Source organism: Helobdella robusta (genome assembly GCF_000326865.2).
Source record: "Helobdella robusta unplaced genomic scaffold HELROscaffold_1, whole genome shotgun sequence".
Classification (NCBI taxonomy): Eukaryota; Metazoa; Annelida; class Clitellata; order Rhynchobdellida; family Glossiphoniidae; genus Helobdella; species Helobdella robusta.
Window position 1 is genome coordinate 4,595,623 of NW_008703570.1, and position 21,337 is coordinate 4,616,959.

Below are 21,337 nucleotides of genomic sequence, written 5' to 3' on the forward strand. Positions count from 1 at the left end.
CTTTTAGCCTGCATCTCATTCATTCTGTTCGATTTTTTTGTTCCAATCTGTTCATTTAAAGGCGATCATTTTTCTTGTTTCTCGTATTGGTGGCACTACGAGTGTGTGTGTACTAAATTATGATGAAAATTGTTACGTTTAAAATACATACAAAAAAAATGAACAAATAAATAAAGTGTTCAACTTAACAATTATATAAACTCGCTTATTTTATAGAGAAATGAATGAATAAATATCGTTGCTTATAAGTATTAATGCGTGCGTATGAATTTAGTTCGTGAATAAAGATGCACTCATTCATCCCCACAAACTTTTTTCTTGGCTCTGGTCATCAGCTCCTTGTACATGTCCGATCTTGCGTATCGATTATAACTGTCGTTCTTCATCAACTTGTAGATGTGCTCCTATTGAACGTGGGTGGCGCAACGAACGAGGATAACCCAGCAAAGACAACAAACATGCCATAAGTAAATAAACATCGTTAATAAGTAAATAAACATCATTAAAGCATAAGCAGCAGAGATGTTTAACAACAACAAACAACAACACAGATTTTTAACTCAGACAGCTACCAACCTCTGCCACATCCAAACAGTATCGATCTATTTTTTGCTCGATTCGTTGTTTCACTATATCAGCTACGTGGCTATCAACATTGACCGGATCTATAGCTCCTGGTGCTAGGAATTCGCTGAATGACGAGTGTGGAGTGTTGAGAACTGATTTGTGAGTTTCGAATGTTGTTTGTTGCTGTAAATAATTTTATTGAAAGCTATAATCATTTTATAACACTATAAAAGCATATTGGAGCTTGGCAATAGAGAACTTAAGAACTCAGTGGGTGAACATAATCTAGATGTGATCATTTGCAAAATGGAAGGTTGGGTGGCACCGAGGTAGCCAAGAAAGCAAACAAAATTTTAGGCATGGTAAAAAACGGTAAAAATAGAGATTCCAGTTGTAATGGGGATTTCCACCCATAAATTTAAAAGTAATATCTTTAATTAACTAAAACAAATCAAACAATTAAAATTTTATATATACAGTCAATGAACATTTTTGTAAAACAACATTTTCTGAAATAATAAGCAAGTTTTAGCTGTGCAAAAAAAAACAAATCGATCTGCCTTTTTTAACAAGAAATAGCACAAAGTCCAGAAAGCAAGCAGAATAATTATAATAAAATTGCACGAAATTTAAAATGCCCAAGGACCAGAGAGCATTAAATCGGCAATGGATCGTTTCATTTCTGCAGTCATAAATTTCTTTCATCCAATTACAATTTTATCGCGCTGGTATCATCTGGCTGAAATAAATCACGTCCAACTGCTTTGCTTTCATTCAGGCGATCCAAATTATACATAGAACAATTTTTTGTATGACATTTAAACGTTAAATTTGATTTAAACTGTAATATTAATCATCATTCCATACTTGTGGACAGTAACAAAGCTAAATGCTAAAAGCCGTGACTGATAAAAACTGTGAATTATTAATGTTGTGAATGTTGAAAGTTTGAATGTTGAATGTTATGAATTTTGGATGATGTGAATGTAGAATGTTGTGAATGTTGGGGATGTTGAATGATTTGAATTTTGCAGATGTTGTGAATGTTGAGAATGTTGTGAATGGTGAATGTTGAATGATGTGAATGTTGTGGATATTGTTAGTGTAGATTTAACAAAAATGTCTGAAAATTTTCGAAATTTTGTTTGCTTGTTATAAGGTTCTGATGTTATAAAACGTTAAAAACACGTTTGCAAAATGCAAGTTTTTGTTATAAAGTTAATCAAGCGTAAAATGAACAATGCTCAATCAGTGGGCGTTCCTTGTTATTGCATTACTAATCATCTTGCGATTCACCGTGAACTTTCTTGTATTTCTTCATCATTGCAATTAGCAGTCATCACCAACATCATCATCATTTCACCACCATAATCACCATCATCATCCTCATCACACGGTTGTCATCAGTGTTGTTGTAGTAATGAAGGTTGTGGGTTAGAGAGTGTGGACGCAATTTAATTGAAGACACAAAATGATGGACTTTATTGCATCGTGGACATTCATCCGACGCGCGTGATGAAATAAACAGGACACAGCCATCAACATTTGTCGCTTCGGGCTGACGGAAAGTTACACTAAGAATGTAATTTAGAAAGAGATAACCAAGTTTCTTATTCTTGCAAGCCAACACTGAAAGTGCTTTTAAGAGTATAATTTTGTTGAAAATAGAGAAAACGGAGTTTTAAAATGAATTGTATCACCTTCCTAATACAAAATAAGCGTCAATCAATAAATTTTAAAATGAACAACCGAGCAATAATGTTAGTCGCTTAATTTCTAGTTTGGAATCCCAATCGGTTGAAGTTGCGACTGGCGACATGTCTTGTCTCTTTTGCAGACCTTTATGAGAGTATACCAAAAATTTTGTCTTAATAACACGTCAGGTCAAAGTGCAGCTAACAATTAGGTTGGCGTGTTCAACAACATTTATCGACGACTCCGTTTAACAAGAAGTTCGAACAACGTGACTACTGCATAATATCAGAATCTTTTTAAAACAGGGGCACTGGCAAGTTTGTATGGCAAATTAAAAATGACAAAATTAAAAAATGTTCTGGAGTAGGATAAATGAATTCAAGAAGGACTGACTTGTAAATGCCCCTGACAGTCTCCTCAACTAAGCTCAGCGGAACTTTTTTTACTTGCTGGCAGGCCTCCCAGAATCTGATTGAATGTCGTTGAAATAACTATTTCAAAACAAATACAAATCATCAATCACCGAAAGTAAGGAAGAAATTTGTGAAGATTTATTAACAATTTATAGAATGCTTACAAAATTGGCAGCATGTTAAATAACGCAGGTGGAAATCAAATGTTTCAATAACCACTATTGGAATATAAAGTGAAGGAGTAGTAAATCAATGGTTACGCGAAATCAGGACAAACTTAAATTCTGTTGACAAAAATAAATAAATGAAATAAAATGTAAAATGGATTGTTAAAAGTTAAAAAACAACCCACGCACACAGAAAAACATACACGCGCGCGCACACACACACTTCAAATTTTCGGCACTGAATTCTTTCTCAAGGAACTGCATAAAGTGTTCCCTGCCAGCAGAATCCTTCAAAAGCTCGTGGATGGAAAAACTCCACCTATTCACTTGTCGGTGGGGAATTTCTTTCCTAGTGGGTTTGTTTACTATATATATATATATATATATATATATATATATATATATATATATATATAATTAAATGTATTTACAGGATTCATATTTCAGTGACTGATTTGTTACATAACTTATTAAAATTTTAATTCGTAAAAGGTATTAAAATGATCATCACAGTGTAGTTTCCTGTTCCCAGAGTTCAGTGCTGTCGGATAGCCAGGGGTTTGAAGGATCCAACGAAGTCACAAATGCATCAAACTCTTTGTACAGCTCGTAATACGACATATAACTGACGGAGTATTGTACAAGTGCAACAACAATATAGTTATATAAATAATATTATTAACATTACATTATTATTATAAAAATGAAAATTTTATTTTAGAACTGACGATAGGTTGTTCAGAATATGCCGGTAGGGGATGGCTTTGTATGTTTTTGAAAGATTTATGGTGCTGAATGTAAAGATACAACCACCAAAGAAGAAACCAGTCCAAGTGTTAAACGGCTATAAAAAAAACTGCTACTGAACTCAATGTTTCTCCACAACTGAAACGACTAGCTCTAAGAATGTTTGTTTTATTGCAATTGGAAGTCGAATTTTGTTTTGTGTAACCTCAGTTTTTAATGGTGATTCTAAATAATTGAACTGCGATTTAAAAAACATTTAAAGATTGGCTTACACAATAATTCCAACTTAAATTTATTCAAAATTCCATGGCTCGTTTCTCTCAGTAATAAATGGATTGACTTTGTGTAATTAGATCGTCTTAGGCTATTTATTGCAACAGAGACAAGAAATGCCATTCCAAATATTTCATTCTCAATGCATTCGACCCGAACAGATTAAAAATTTTATTTTTTCATCATAATTTATAATCTTTTTTCATTTCCAAGCTTATTTGTCTACTTTTTTTACATTAAAATTAAGTTTTTCGTTATATTTACTTTATTACCATGGCAAAAATAACAATACAAATTTCTTAATCGTCACTTGAAATTTATGCAGGCTACACTTCAAAAAATTTGTTGGTCAATAAAAATGGTGAAATGTTTGCCGCAGGTAATAGTAATAGTTTTGAAAATAATTTCAAACATTTTTTTAAAGAAGAAATCACAAATATTGCCAGTGCCACATCGGATGTAATGGGATGGTCGGCCGAGTGGAATGCTCTATAACAAGGTAATGCATAAAGAATTTGATATTATCGCAAGACGCTATAATGTATTTTATGTGATACATATATACATATATATATATATATATATTATATGTAATGTATATGTATATATATATATATGTGTGTGTGTGTGTGTTTGTGTGCGTGTGTGTGTGCTGTACACACGCCCATGTATGTATTGTTTCTGTTGTTGATTTGTTGTCGTCGTTCGAATACAAAGTAGCTAAAAATTTTGAGTGTTTCTGTGTTTTTTTGTGATCTAATTGGCAATTTAATAAGGAATGAGTTAAAGTGGCAGTTGAACATTTCACAATCCTGGATAAGCAAGAGAGTAGAAAAACGCTTTTGTAAAAAGCAGAAGTGCACTTAGTTTAGCTGCTTAAATCTACGGATGCAAGTACCAAGCTGAAAGATTTAGTAAACTTGTCATTTGCAAAAGCTGATAATATGGTTTTTTAATTTGAAAAAAAAATTCAATGTAATAAAAAAAATGTTTCTATATGAAAAATTCGAGACCTCAAAATTTTGTTTTTATATGATTTTTGTGTATAAAAACCTTTCACCTAACCACACACACACACACACACACACACACACACACACACACACACACACACACACACACACCCACACACACACAAACATATTTATATGATTGCTGTTGTAGATCGTCATAGTTTTTTGTCCAATAAATTTATATGATCGCTTTTCAAGTGTGGCTTTTAATAAAAATTATTATTATTATATTATATTTAATTATAATTTTTTCATGCGCTCAGTTCAGGGTCAAAGTCAAACTATGGCTGACAGCCGGTGTAGGAGTAGTAAAATGGACCATTATATGAAATCGCGTTTTAAAGTCAGTGCTGACCTTTCTGCAGATTTTGAGATTTTTATTCTCCGCCGGTCGAGAAGCCTCCTCAGATGTTCGACCTGAGTGCAGATGAGGTGTTGATGGTTGGAAGAATTTAATAACTTTACAAAAATTATTATTTACACTTTAATCAAAATATAAAAAAAAATAAAACCTTTGAAAAACATACTGAAAATAGAAAACTAATGTAGTTGTTGCTGAAATGAAATAATATGACATGTTTGGCATTGCAATCAAACGACAACAACTTATCTAACCACTTGACAAAAACAGAACTTAATGTCACAGAAGTTTGCATCAATATTAAAAAAAACATGATGTCGTAAATAACCAGCCAGAGTAGATAACAAGGTAAGCAGCAAGCCATCTAAACAAATTCGTGAACAACACAACTAAAAAACAACAATAAATACCCAAGCAACCAAGCTTAACAACTACTACATATAGAAACTGCTTCACACTTAATGTATTCAAACGCAAACCAAAAAAAATAGAATGACTCATCGCCACAGAAATAACTAGCAAAACAACCAACAAAAACTGAACATATAATTTCAGACATGGCATATTTATAAAAAACAAGACTCTAAAATGAGCTGGAATGGTGTTTTATTTAGCAGCGCAAGTCAAATTATAAATTGTTTTTGGGCATAAATCAGCCTGCTTCAACTTCCATTGTCCGACCAATGAAGCTACAACACTCATCGGTGCCACCATTTCAGATCAATATTTTATCTTTTAAAAATATTTGTTATTTTACAAATATTTGATATAGATCTATCTTTTAAAATTAATTGTTGAATTTGATATATATCTATCTTAAAATTAATTATTACATATTTATCTTTTAAGACAAAATTTATGAATATTGTAAATTCAAAAAAAAACAAATTTAATTATGAATAAATTACAATTTACATAAAAAAATTTTTATGTAAATTGTACTCAACTTTTTTTAAATAAAAAGGATAAAAAACCTGATTATTTTTTTAACAACTCAATTTAGAAACGACACGTGGAACCGGAATACACAGTACAAACAAACAAACAGACAAACAGACAAACAAACAAACAGACAAACAGACAAACAGACAAACAGACAAACAAACAAACAAACAGACAAACAAACAAACAAACACATCAACGCGAACATAGCACCACCAACCATATTATTTTAAATCACTCCATAGACAAATTCAAACATCCATAAAAGACGAATAAACATACAACGAAAAATATACAAAGAAGAACATACAAAGACAAACATACAAAAACAAATAAACATACAAAAAATACATACAAAGACAAACATACAAAGATAAACATACAAAGACTAACAAACGTACAAAGAAAAACATACAAAACGTACAAACAAACCTCCGATCGAATGCTTTCAAGTGAATTGTTTTCGTTGTGAGCCACAAAACCTGACAAGAGTGACGGGCAAATGGAACCTCCGAACACATTGTAGTCAGGCTGTCCAAGAAATGAACAAACAAATGAACCAAAAAACAAATTATAAAATGAATAAACAAACAAAAAAGTAAATTTTCAGACTAACGAAAGAATAAAACATAATTAACAGCCGAACAATAAATAAACAATAGACCAATAACAAGCGAACAAATGAACAAATAATCATTTAAACGAACGAACAAAGTATCAAAAAAAATAATAAACGAACGTAAGCAAACAAAAACTACACAGCGTCGTCATACGCATATAAATGTGTGTACATGATTGTCTGTGTGCATGTGCATGTACATCCGTGCTGTTTCGTGGTGTGGATGTGTGCGGGGGGACTTAATTGCTATGAAACTTTTTGTTCTTCTTCACGTTAAATGAGAAAGGCCAGTAACAATAAACTCGGTAAGAGTTTGTCTAAAGCCGAACTTTATCGAGATTATAAAGGGTTTCAATGGGATTAATCATGTTCGTGTTCACACCTGGATTGTAATATTATAAATGAGCCAAGAAAACTGGTCAGTGATATCTGATAGGTTAAGAGATCGCTGGATTACGCGTCGTCTGTTCGAGCTGGGAACTATGGGACGTAAATGGTTGATGTTGCGTAGTAACGAGGCTGACATCAATTCCGGATGCGTTGCAAGGAATGCTGATATCTAATTTAAGTTTCTTGTTTTGTTTTCTATTTGATAATCCTGCGACTCCCGTATCTTCATTTTATTTGGTTTTCAATTAAGAACTTTTTTAAATATATTTTATGAATATTGTTTGAACTGTTGTTTGTTTAATTGTGATCGCCACATTCATCCTATAATGCTTCTAAGATTTTATTTTCAAAGTTATCCTCCCAGTTTTTTGCTTTTGCACACTTGGCTTATCTTTGATGGGTTTAGTTTTGTTTGGTTTTGTTGGTTTCGGATGGCATGTTTGTTTTTATTTAGATGGCATTTTGGCATTTTTAGGGACAATAAAATAGCATTTCATTGCTTCGTAATATCTTTTTTACAAGAATGCTGTTTCGAAAATAAAAGCTTTAAAAAGTCAAATAAGCGAACAAATAAGTCTAACAATAAACCAACAAAAAATTAATAAATTAAAAGAACAATCAAACAAATGATCATTTAAAAGATAACAAACAAATGTTTGAACAAACCGAAAAAATAAGCTAATAAACAAACAAATAAATAAATAAATCGACAAATTTAACAATGAACGAAAAGAACAAAATATTTTTAGCTTTCTTAAATATTCTATAACAATTTATTTACATTCTAGAATAATAATTTTTTAAAGTAATAGGATAATAATTTAAATTTGTTCCTTTTCTGCATTTGCAGAAAATTTCAAAACCTATGAAGACAATGGACGATGTTTCATTACTAATATACAGATACAAAATATAACATCCCAACATACATTTTTAAACATGAAGTGATGATGAATGAATGGACGATTTTGTAAATGTGCTCGTTTAATTCGATTGATCGGAATATGTTTCAATACAAAATTCAATTCAACTGGTGCATACATATATATAAACTGAACAATAACAACCAATCAATCAAACGATACTCCTTAATCCTTCGAAAGACCGTTGAAGTCGACGGTGTGCAATTATTTTGAAAGTTCAAAACTTCTCCTCTGTTTTAGGCAATTTTATTGAACCAGATATTGCCACCTTAGCCAGTTCTCTTTTATCATCTATCCATTTTTGCAGATTTTCCAACTTTTCTCTTCCACATTCTTTCTATCGTTGGCACAGATTTTGAATGATTTATTTTTCTGGAACTTTGGATTTTTGTTCAAAAGTCTTAAGTTTCATACTATGATACTTTCTTATTTATACTTTTTTGTTTTATCAGTTAGTTTTTTTACAATTTCGTTTCTCATTTTTGGCCTCCCCAACAGTTTTTTAGTCTTTTGTAGTATTCCATTTTTAATGCTTTCAATCTGTGAGTGATAACCACAATTAAACAAATTTTTTCTGTTGAAATTGATCTACTTGTGGTTTGTTTGAACTTAAGAACTTTCGCTAAAGTGATGATGGAATGAATTTTAATGCTATTATTTACATAAAAACAAATCTTTACAACGAACACGACAGGTTAATCGATTGCGTGTCTCCTGTTCACCCAGCTTTTTGGCTATCAAGTTACACAAATGTTTAGAAATTTATTGCCTATCTGTCTAATTTTAAACCTTAACACAAAGGAACTAACCCCATATTTCAAAATAAATCACTTCGCTTTTTAATCTTTTTATCATATGCCCCGGTTGTGTGTTTGTACAGCGTACGTATACAAAGTATACATTTAATATGAGTTCCAATGAAACGCTCCACACATTTTACTGCCTTTAATTTTAATACTTAACTTTTCCAAGTGTTGTTTTATAATTGAGAATTTGAAATGTAAAAAGGTTTGCAGCATTTTTTACTTTACATTTCCATATTTTTAAAATTTAAATTTCGTTTCAACTTGTCAGACAGAACGGACTCGTTTTTTTCAGAAATGCATTTGGTTGATTTATTCACGGTGGTTTTATTATTTTCATTTTTTAATTTTTAACATTCTTTTTGCATTTTTTTGCAATTATGCTTTATTTGAGATGCGAGCGTGTTTATGAATATATTTATGTCATCAGGTGTAGACGGAGAAATATCTATCACGTCGCATTGTAGACACGAAAAGCATTTGTTCAGTGTTACAGAAGAAAATGAACGTTAGCAAACAATCTAGATGCATTAACTAACATAAATTTCTATATCGCAGTTTTAAGCCACATTTAACTTCTAAATGGTGGAAAATAAAATTTAATTTGTTGTTTGCGCTGGTAACTTTCGTAAAATTGTATCCCTAAGTTTTATTTGAAATGTTAGTGGGTTGTAAAATTTATTAGATTAATAATTCGGCTTCGATTAAATTAAATAAAATCTAGATTTATAAGAGGCATTATTAAAGTGCGTTTAGTACTACAGAAACAAATTAAAGAATTTAACTGTATGTGAAATTGTACAACAGTCTCTATAAACTGTGAATTCATACATTCATACATACATTCATTCGTTCATAAATACATACATACATACAAGCACACTGTGAATTCATGCATGCAGCTTATTTTATTTGTTTAGCGGATTTTTTTTAATTTTTGTGAATGTCAAGAAAATGTCAATACCAATTTAACATTTTGTATGCAAATTCCAAGAGCTGGCATGAAGTCAAATAATTTTAAACACATCCCACTTAAATCAAGCGTTTAAATATATTTGGTGTATAATTAAGATGCCTGACATGCGTTCGAATGTGAAGAGTTCCTCTTCTACCACACGCAAAAAAAAATTACTAAAAAATGAATTAAAAACAGACAAAAATAATCTAAAATATTAAAATGTAAATGAATTTATTTGTTAAAACCTAGACATAATGTCTAAAAACATAGTGTTTGTGTGGGAGAGGGAGAGAGAGAGAGAGAGAGGAGAGAGAGAGAGAGAGAGACAGCCATGAAATGAAAAAAGAGGAACGAACCTTGTTGAACGTTTTCACTTGTTTCAGCGTGCGGCACGTCTTTTTGATGTCTACCTCCGTTGCGTTCACACATCCGGGCTGTTCAATGAGTTGTTGTTGTTGTTGTTTTTGGTCATTCATTACTTGTAAATTGGTATCAGAACATGACAGTGTGCAGCAGAGCAGAGCAGAGCGTTAGTTGATGTTTGGTCTGATGGTGTTTGTATCAGACGCTCTGAAATGCTCTCATTTTGTGTTGCCATTAAACATTCTGAAATGCTTCGGTTTTAAAAAAATTCCCGATATGATCAAAAGCATCGAACTTTCACTCAGCTATATTCTAGTTCGTCATTCGTATCAATCTCATCGCTTTGGCAATCTCGCCATTCTGAACGTGACGCCATTGAAATTGGCTCGTGTTTTTTTTAAAGTTGTTCTTTCGTTCAACACGTACTCAGTGCATAATATCAGAAAAATTGATGGCTGTAACGCAAGATGTGAACGTTTGTGAATATTTAAAACACTGAACATCATGACCAAAAAATACTGGAGATAGATATAAAACATCTCATCAAATTATTTTGACTTACTAATTAGGAACGAACAAAAATTAACTTTATGAAAACCCGACAGAGTAGCGTACAGCAGGACGAAGCCAGACTGAAACATCAAACAAATCTCTAAACAAACAAAAAAGTGATTACAAAGCAATATAAATCAAATTAAGCTGTGCACACAAAACAAAACCGCTCGGTCACAAAATGCAAACAGTGCCAGCAATAACACGACCGTGGAATGAAATATTTAATAGGAAAGAATTTAACGAGGACACCATAAAACACGTCCAAACATAAAAAAAGCAAAAGTTTCTGTTGCATTCTAGGTTATGAGCAAGTTAAACATTGTGAGAATTGTATCTTAAAACTGACCGGCGGATTTAATCATGAATTTATATTCAACACGATGTTGCCGTGCAAGAAATTGCTGACAAAAAGAGGAATTTTTTTATAAAATAAAAAAATATTGAAAACGGCGTTAAGATGAGGAAAGAGCGGGAGAGTTGGATAGGCTGTTCGGTAGTGGAGCCAGCAGTAATTCATATATAATTTTTTAGCATCAAATATAATTTTTCAGCACATCAATTACGATTCAAGTAACGTCACGATGTTCACGCCTCTGATGAATCACCACAGAGAGAAAAAGTTAGTGACCCCCGTAAAAACAACGACATGCGAGAAGATAACAACAACATCAATAGCAGCAACACCAAGAACAACAACATCAATAGCAGCAACACCAGCAACAACAACAGCAACAACGTACTGCGGGTCGGTGGACATCCCAAAAGGCTCTCTCCTGGCTGTCCAGTATCTGCCGATCTAACTTGTCCCTCTTCTTGTCCACTCTGCAATTTTGAAATAATTACACGTCACATCTCGTCTGTCAGGACGTTTTGAAGTTGTTGTCACTGATGATGACGACGATGGCGACGATGGTGATGGCTTTTTATGACAACAACCAATGGAGGAAGAAATTATTATTTCAAGAGATCAACAGAACAGAAGCAAGCAGGCAGCTAACAAAGTCCACATTAGCATAAACAACAGCAACACGCATCAACACACCAGCAACAACACACCAGCAACAACACACTAGCAACAACACACCAGCAACAACCCACCAGCAACTACCCACCAGCAACAACACACCAGCAACAACACACCAACCAGCAACACATCTCCTTACTTAGCTTGTGCTTCAGCCTGCAAATAAATCAACTCCCATTTGCGCGCCAACGACTTCTGCAGTTTTGCAAGATTCTCAGCTTCGAAGTTTGCCAACTCCAGCCTGAAAAAGTTGTCACATGGTAACACAACTGCGATAATCACTGTGATGATTAATTGCTAATAAGATAACTCACTAAAATGATTATTTATTAGAATAATAGTTTAAAATTTTTTTCGCGAATTAGAGTAAAACCTGTCAAATAGAAGAAATATAAATAAAATCGAATCTGGTACAGTTGCTTAAAAATGTTATTAAAAAACGCAATGAAAAAACAAAATTTGTTATGACGACCCTTTCAATTAATTACTCAATGCAAGGCAAACAACATGCTGAACAAATTATGAAGAAATAATACAAAAGAGAACCTCTGTTTGTTCTGCATAGTCCGCTTGCACAGGTAGACAGCTGTTGTTGGGCGCGTTTTTAAATACGTTCCAGTCAACGAAAATGATGAAAAGAAATTTTTGAAATTTAACGTTGACAAGAAAAACTTTGATTTCAATTTTTACAACAATGGTATTATTAAGACCTAACCCAACATCGCGGTTTATAGAAAAAAAAATTTTCAGCTAAGTCAATAGAAATCATTTTTTTAATTAGAAAAAACATTTTGCCCGATCGAACATGAGACTGAATAAAAGAAAGAACTTTTTTTGTGAGCAGAAAATAACTTTTTGTCATAAACACTCGTTATTAACATCATCACGTGGTAAATTTTATCCCGATGTCTTTAATGATAAGATACTCACCGTAGTCAGTTTCGTCAGGTTCCATGCAAGCACTCGTCCACAAGCATGGTGTCTGCGGCGCGGTGAGGAATGTTTGTTTGTATGTTTGTTTGTTTGTTTGTATGTATGTATGTATGTTTGTTTGTTTGTTTGTTTGTATGTTTGTTTATTTGTTTGTATGTTTGTTTGTATGTTTGTTTGTATGTTTGTTTGTTTGTATGTTTGTATGTTTGTTTGTTTGTTTGTTTGTTTGTTTGATTGTTTGTTTGTTTGTTTGTTTGTTTGATTGTTTGTTTGTTTGTTTGATTGTTTGTTTGTTTGTTTGTTTGTTTGATTGTTTGTTTGTTTGTTTGTTTGTTTGTTTGTTTGTTTGTTTGTTTGTTTGTTTGTTTGTTTGTTTGTTTGTTTGTTTGTTTGTTTGTTTGTTTGTTTGTTTGTTTGTTTGTTTGTTTGTTTGTTTGTTTGTTTGTTTGTTTATTCAGGTTATTAATAATTCATATCAACTTTATTATTAATTTTTATGCAATGAAAAAGTTTCACTCATTAATTTGTTCATTCACTAATTCAAAATACTTAAATAATTTAACCACGGAGAAAATACTACTTGGATTATAATAAATGTGATTAAAAGATTAAAAGTGTGTGGAACAAAGAAATAAATAGACTCTGGCATACAATACAATACACCACACACACAAACAAACATACACACCATATTGTACACAATCTCAACAAACATTTGAATGTAGCCACCACCACACACAACTGCACGATTTTATGGTCTTATAGCAGACTCCACGGGCACCTCAGCTCGCGCACAACATTCGCAGGCAAGCACAAGGTCAGACGAAACCTCGTTAAACTCGGTCTCACGATAATGAAGTTCGTTAAATTGTTCACCTTTTTAACAAGCAGTGAACCATTGTTGTTTCCTCAGGACACGTGGAAATGTTATTACTTCTGGCAATAAAAGGGGAAACGAGAGTGATTGAAATAAAATTTGCTGAGCAAACATTTCGGAGTTTAAATTTGTTTTAAACTGGTTGAATTTGTTTCGGGTAGCGTTTATAAATTTTGAACAACATGCGTCAATTAGCAAAATTTAGCTAACAAATTGGCACATTTTAACTAAAAATTTGTAATTAAAAGCTAGTTTGACATTTACTAATTATAATTTGAGTACAATTAATAACTAAATAAAATTTATTTAAGTTTGATTTTCATTCATTGAAGGAGCCAGGAAGTGAATTTAATTCCGAAGCAACCTCACGTCAGCAAGCACTTCCTCTTTGCTTTCCACTCTTTCAAACTTTTTTTGTCAATTCAAAATTTTATTTGATGGTCGAATGGTTTTCAAATTTTTTGGAAAAGTAAAATTTATAAAATGAAAGTAAATTTTCTGTTAACTATTAACGAAGCATATCATCGGCCAACATTGAAGCTATTTAGTGTCGTGCAGTGCTGGCGGCAAAACGCAAATGATGTTTTATTAGGTAGGTTAGGTGGGATGAAATCGTTGTTGCATCTTTAATGGGTGTCGTAGATTTAATGGCATCCACTTTACATTTTGTGGGCTCAGGGCCGCCTAGAGGGTATGTCAGCCAAGTCTGAAACTTGGGGCCCGGGCTCACTAGGGGGCCTGGAATGGGCTCGAAAATCTGAATTTTTCTATCCAATTTTTTTGAAACAAAAAATGTGTTTTCAAAGTTTTGTAAAAATTACATAGACACGAAGTTTCACCCCTGCGTGGACTCATCTTCATAAATACATTAACATTCTAAAGTGAAAGGTTATTTTAAATGTATTTGCAGAAACAGTTGGATATTGTTTCACTGGTGTGCACAATAATAAGCCATCTATTTGAACTTTGCTACGTTTGAACAATTTAAAAATTGTTAGAATTCAGGGTGTAACGAGAAATAGAAATTGAGAAATAAATGAAAAATGTAGCATGCGAATCAAGTGATAAAATTAAGTGCCAAGCAGTTGGCAACAGCTAATTAAATTTCCTAAGTGTTGGTAGCAAGCTGCGTTTGAAAATATTCCCCCTAATAATAGGCCTACTTTCTTTTAGATTTGTCAACTTTCACACATTATCGTTGAATGTAAAAATATGCAGGCCATCCAAACAACCACAAAAAGTTGGATTTCATTGACAAACAAGCAAATATAGCCCAACAAGATTCAATGGTTTCTAAAATTTTTCTGTTGAAAATTAATGCCAGAATTGGAAAAATATTACGAAATATTAATTATTTGGTATTATGAGCTTTTTCAAGATTTTTACAAAATTTTACATAATTCTGTCAGTGATTGAACGAGCCGAATAAAAAGAACCGAGCGCGCGTGCAATGAAGCGATGCCCGGGGAACTCGGATCAGTGCATGTGGCCATCATTTATTTTGCAGACGTAAAAAATTTGCTAGACGGCGAATTTAAAAATTGTTAATTCAATTATATACACCAAGGAAACCGGTTTCAGAGTTTTAATTTTGAATTCGTAAGATGCGGGACTGTCATGAACGCCGGTTGCAAAACTCTATGGAAGTTGGATACTTAATAAGTTAACAATAATACTTAATAATATTCTGATGAATATCTAAGAGAAAATAATAATAATAATAATACATCTATTCACTTATTATCATTATTTATTCACAAGTACACACACACATACACACCAACTACACACGGAATAGAAATTCGGTTGATTTCCTAATATATATAAGCATTTAGTAAGCTAAAATTTGACGGAGCCAAACTTTAACAATTTCAAACCCAATGTTATGCTCGGATTGTTTTAAAGGTCACGTCAATTTCTTCAAAAGTAGGTTATATTCTTTGACTAATTTAAATTTTGAGAAACGAGAGTAACTTGATTCAACAGTAACGCTGGATATAATGCTATCAAAAAGAACAAAAACAGCAGCCGGATCATAACGATGATGCTGGTTATGATGACGATGACGATGGTTATGACGATGATGACGATGATGAGGAGGAGGAAGAGGATAATGAATACAACCTGGAATCTGTAGAAAGTGTTGTCATTTTTGACGGTAAGCACGTGATCATCGATCGGGAAGATGTACCCGTGGGTGGCCAGCAGGTGTGCCAGGTGGAGGGCATCGTCTGGGGCAGGTTGTTAGGTGCATCCATAATATATCGTTAATCGTTTCACACTACTTGTGGTTTATTATTATTTAATATCATTACTTTTAATGTTGCGATTACTCCATTTTTACAACTAAAGCTAAATATTTAAATGATAATTTCATTAAAATTAACATGAATTAACATGAATTATAAAAATAAGATGAACAATTTTTGAAAACGTTCAAAGCATAGTTTAGCTGAAATCAAAATATAAATTATTTCTGATTACCATCAGACCGATAAACAAGAGTGTAACATGTAACATTATCTGGAACTGCCATGGAGCTCCCTTCTTCAACTTCAACGATCACTTCACTCCCCTACCGACCAACCAACTCATTAAAAAGCTGCCATCACGACAGGCCAACATGAACAAAGCGAGCATGCCATTCTCCATTTAATATCGCTTGGTTTTTCAATTCAATTAAATTTTCTATCCAATTTCATTATTATATACGCTTAAATTTTTCGCAATAGTACCAAGAAAACAATACTTTTTCTCTCAAAACGAAGCGTGTCTATTGAATTTTGTTTTTTAATATTAAAGAAATCATCACAAATTTTGCTGGCAAATAAATACAAAAATTACATTTTCATGTGTATGGAGAAAATTTTTTGCGCCACTGTCGTTTCGTTTTACAATTTTATCCATCATTTTCATTTCAACTTCTTTCTTATCGCAGAACCCCAGAACAGAATAAAAGCATCAAAATCATATATTTATTTATCTTTGCTCCTTCATCTTGTGACGATCGACTGAACTTTTGGTCATTTTTATTTTTTGACGTACAATGACTTTATGACAGCAGAATGGATGAAGAAAATGGCGAACAAGGTTGAATGTTGCTCGGTGCGCTTGCTTTCAAGAGAATTTTGTGAGTAGGGAGCAGTGCTGGTTGGCAGTTAGTTGATGATGCGAATGAAATTACTGAATGCAAATTACGCTGCAAAACTCTGTTGTTGGTTATCTTATTTTATAAATTCCTGAGCGGTCTAATGATTTTATATTTACGTTCATACAAACATTGAAATGAATTAAATAATAACAATTAAGTATTGTCGATGATGATGACAATTATAATGATGATGAAAATAATGATGATGGGGTTGACACGATAGTGAGTGAGATGGGGAGGCTGATGATTAAAATGATGGAGAAGAATCTCACTTGCGTCGTCACAGTCCAAGTTCCTTGACATCCAGTTTATGACGTCTGAACCTGATGCAATCGGCAAATAATACATGAATATACATTTGATATTAATATATTTGTGCATTCAAGTTTTGAAGTTTCATTAAAAAATTAAATTGTGATATAATGAATTACTTTAATAAGGATTGTTCTGCTTCACACTTCATTTTTTTTCGCAATTTGAGCTTAAACAGATAATTTTTCAGACTTTAGTAAAGTCAACAGTAAAGTTGAAATTATTTAGATCGTCACATTCCAAATTTGAACGGCCGAGAATGAAAATTTTCTCTTCCGAAATTAGATGATTTGAATTTTGAAACCACAGCGTCATCGTGATTGAATGAATGCAGTCGACCCCTCCATTGAGTTTCCAAAACTGGTTAAATCTGTTCCTTCCCTCAGATAAGTTAGCGCATCTCCAGACAGACTGGTCTGCATGTTAATCTTTCCGGCGCACAAAGTCAGTGTAATTCGTCTCCGATGTATTGGTGTATTAGATCAAACTTGGGACATGGGCAACCCGTCTGGTAGGTAGCAGCATTCAAAACATCCATATAAACACCGAGTCTTTCCAATTTCAATGAGAATTTTTGTTGTAAAATAAAAAATTTGAAGTGTTATAAAAATGAGTCTCAAAAAATATAATGCTCATAGAGAAATGAGGAGGAAGATGAAATCGATGTTGGAACCGTCTCTCACTTTTGGCTTTTTCAATTTCCCGTTGGATGGCATAATTAAATTTCAGTGTGTGACTTTTTTGATCAGAAGTTATTATTGCTCTTTGCATTTATTTTTTATAAAAAATATTTTCACCGGCAGATTGTGAAATGAACAGTTATTAAAATTTAATTAGCGTTTAAAGCTGATTATTAAAGGGGGGCGATTAATGATGATTTCAGGATAGTGACGATGTCAAAGAGTATGTTGAAAATATCAGGATGGTAAATGTTATTTGCTAAGTGAGCACAACCATTGAAACAAAAGAGCCAACAGACACAACCACCAAGCCGCGCATGAAGCCAATGCAGCCATCAACGCTGCTTACACTGCCACCTATACTACAACTTTTGCTACTTTACCGCTACTATTGCTTTGTTAGCAAGGTGTAGTATCAGTGAGGAAGATGGTGGTGATGATGAGGAGTAGGAGGATAAGTATACCGGTGATATGATAATGATGTTTATGATACTTAATCAGATTATTTGTATTCCGGAGGGATTGTTGGAGTTATGATTCTGACAACAAGTTCTTTAGTTTTATGTTCATTTCCTGGCAGCAGCGTTGTTCACGACTATCTTCTTGATTTACGATCCCTCGAAATCCTCTCCATCGTTGCAAACTTGCACACTTTTCCAGGATTTTTTAGTAATAAAATTTTTATAGGTCGGCAAGAATTTGATTTTTGCATCTCCACTCATCAAAATGGGAAGTTGTGCTCATAGATGGGTATATATAATATTATATCCATGCCTGTGCTTTCTTTTATTTTTTCTAAATTTATTTTTCATCTGAGATTTAGGTGAGATTTTGTACGAGATTTTGGTCATTTCATTTTTACAAAATTTTTAATTAAGATAGATAGATGATTCTTTATGTATTCAATTATTGCAAGAAGGCAATTTTTACATTGGAGGTTTGTTGTTGTATGAAACACGAATGCGACAAAAGTTTGAAAACTTTTTAAACAATCTTTCGTGGAGTAATTACATTTTCAGGTCGCTGAATTTTGAAGATTTCTGCGACAATTTCTAAAATCTATAAGAATCTTATCAAAATGTATGCCCAATGCCCAATTAAGCGCACATGAATAAACTAGCATTCTCTGGGCTGTTTCCATTCTAGGCTACTTGAATGAAAACGAAAAAACATTTCGCCACATTCGTATTAAATGGACTGTGTGTGCGTCTGGCCGTGAATGATTATTTGTGAGTTAGTTCAGTTCCCGAATGTTCATCGTGTAGATGCAGCGATATCTGCATGCATGACAGTTTCAGAAGCTAATGGAAAAGTTATGAACAAAAGAGCTTTTAAATTATTTTATAATAAAATTTGATTTGATTTCTTACAGGAAGTTTGGTTGTGCGACTCAAAATGTCAGCATCCATTTAATTTTTTAAGCTGAATAAGCATCAGGCCTTAATTAGAATCACGTTCATGGCAGAGAGCGATCAACTCGGAGAGATGAAAAACTTTCAAACGAGGTTGCTGACAAGGAGGGCGTCTGAATGATCCTGAATGATTTCACATACACACTTCCTCATGTTGAAAGTTAAAATGTTGAGATCGACTGTTGATACCAACGCGCATGTTGGTGTTTAAAACTCAACTCATTAAAATCTTCAAATAAGTATGACTAAATGAAGGAATCACAAGCCGAGATATACAAGAAGTAAATCGTATTTCCATTTTTATTTCCGATTTCTCATTCGCTTTTATTCATTCAACCATGTTTAACATTTCTTCAAATTGTTTCTTAAATAAAATAAAAATATATTTTTTAAATTTTAATTCAGTTTCAATTTTGTATGTATTAAAAAACTAAATATTATTTAAATAGAGCGTATTTAATTAACAAAACCAAAAAATAGACCGCAATGAAAAGTAAAACAACAAAATATTTCAAAGAAACGTTGTGCCAAGTTGAAAAGTTGAGACCGCCGAGCTAAAAAGTTCTACGACCAAGTAGTAATTATAGGGATGAAGCGATGTGATTAAAATGGGTAATAATTTGGTATGTATTTTTCATCAAATGTGATGATGATAATGATTAATGATGATAATGATTAATGATGATGATGATTAATGATGATGATGATGATGATGATAGGCGATGATGATAGGCGATGATGATGAAGAGGAGGAGGATAATGATAATGATGATGAGGTTGAAGATGAATGATGATGATGATGATGATAGGCGATGATAATGATGATGATTAATGATAATATGTAACGATGTAATTATGTAAGGATGTGCTGTGCAATAACAAACGAAAAAGTCGAGGCATAAATTATTCAATGGGTTTTTTGTTCAGGTTTGAACTATAGTGGAAACTTTATTGAAATAATAATATTGAACAATACCAAAAAACATTGCATAATATAAATAATAGTGTTGGTAGTAATAGTAGTAGTAGTAATAGTAGTAGTAGTAATGGTAGTAGTAGTAGTAGTAGTAGTAGTAGTAGTAGTAGTAGTAGTAGTAGTAGTAATGGTAGTAGTAGTAGTAGTAGTAGCAGTAGTAACAGTAGTAGTAGTAGTAGTAGTAGTAGTAGTAGTAGTAGTAGTAGTAATAGTAGTAGTAGTAGCAGTAGTAACAGTAGTAGTAGTAGTAGTAGTAGTAGTAGTAGTAGTAGTAGTAGTAGTAATGTAAATAATAATTGCATACTGTTAGCATACAGTTATGGCTGCAATGCTTTGGAAATGTTCATTTTATTTCATGTTGAGAACAATTTCATTCATAATTCAAAGGGGCATAATATCGCAAAATCACCCGATGCAACAAATACAACCGGTAATGGAGCAACAACATTTAAAACCCAACTTACTGACACAAAACATTCACATGTTACAAAAAAATTTCCCAACCAACTATCCAACAACCAGCCAACAAACCAACCAACCGACCAACCAATCAATCAAACAACCAAACCAACCGGCCAACAAAACAACCAGCCAACAAACCAACCAACCAACCAACCAAAAAACAGACCAAACAGCCCAGCCAACCGCCAACAAACCAACCAAGCAACCAACTAAAACGTACCAGTGAATACGCTTGGTATTTTGTTCATGAATATCTTCACGTTCCTCACAGTGACGCCCGTCTCCTGATCCTGCATGCACCTCAGCAGGCACTCCATCTGATCGGGTTGCAAAGATTTCAACCTCAACAACAATTCACATAAATCATTAATCTAATTTTATTGAAAACAAAGAAATTTTATTTTAGAAGCATCTAACAAATTGTGTCACAGAAATTACAATTTTTGTTGTCAGACGTTTGAAAACAGTTAACGAGTTTGTTTTGCTACACTTGCTGTTTTATACACATTTAGTGAAAAAAAAAAAAAAAAAAAAAAAAAAAAACAAGAACATTCTATAAATCAATTTCCCGCTACGAGAAATACCGAATGATTGAAAAACAAATTTACACAAAAACTCTACGTGAAACATTTTGTGCCGAGCTAAGGTTACAAAACCCTCCTTGCGTTTAGCCTGTTGCTAAAAAATGCAACTGTAATTTTAACGTCTTTCTTTTGCCAAA

At 32.9% G+C, this 21,337-nt stretch overlaps 1 protein-coding gene across 1 annotated transcript; it reads right to left on the bottom strand.

Moving 5' to 3' along the window:
* Positions 1-293: 293 nt before the first annotated feature.
* HELRODRAFT_105287 (hypothetical protein) lies at positions 294-20,936 on the bottom strand (the record flags this gene model as incomplete). Its single annotated transcript, XM_009010820.1, has 14 exons — positions 294-404; positions 577-691; positions 2,656-2,730; positions 3,066-3,191; positions 3,354-3,467; positions 5,231-5,292; positions 10,123-10,305; positions 11,530-11,611; positions 11,953-12,054; positions 12,360-12,399; positions 12,744-12,795; positions 15,748-15,854; positions 17,047-17,097; positions 20,837-20,936. The coding sequence occupies 14 exons, from the start codon at positions 20,931-20,933 to the stop codon at positions 294-296; spliced, it is 1,317 nt and encodes a 438-aa protein (XP_009009068.1).
* Between the last annotated feature and the right edge of the window lie 401 nt (positions 20,937-21,337).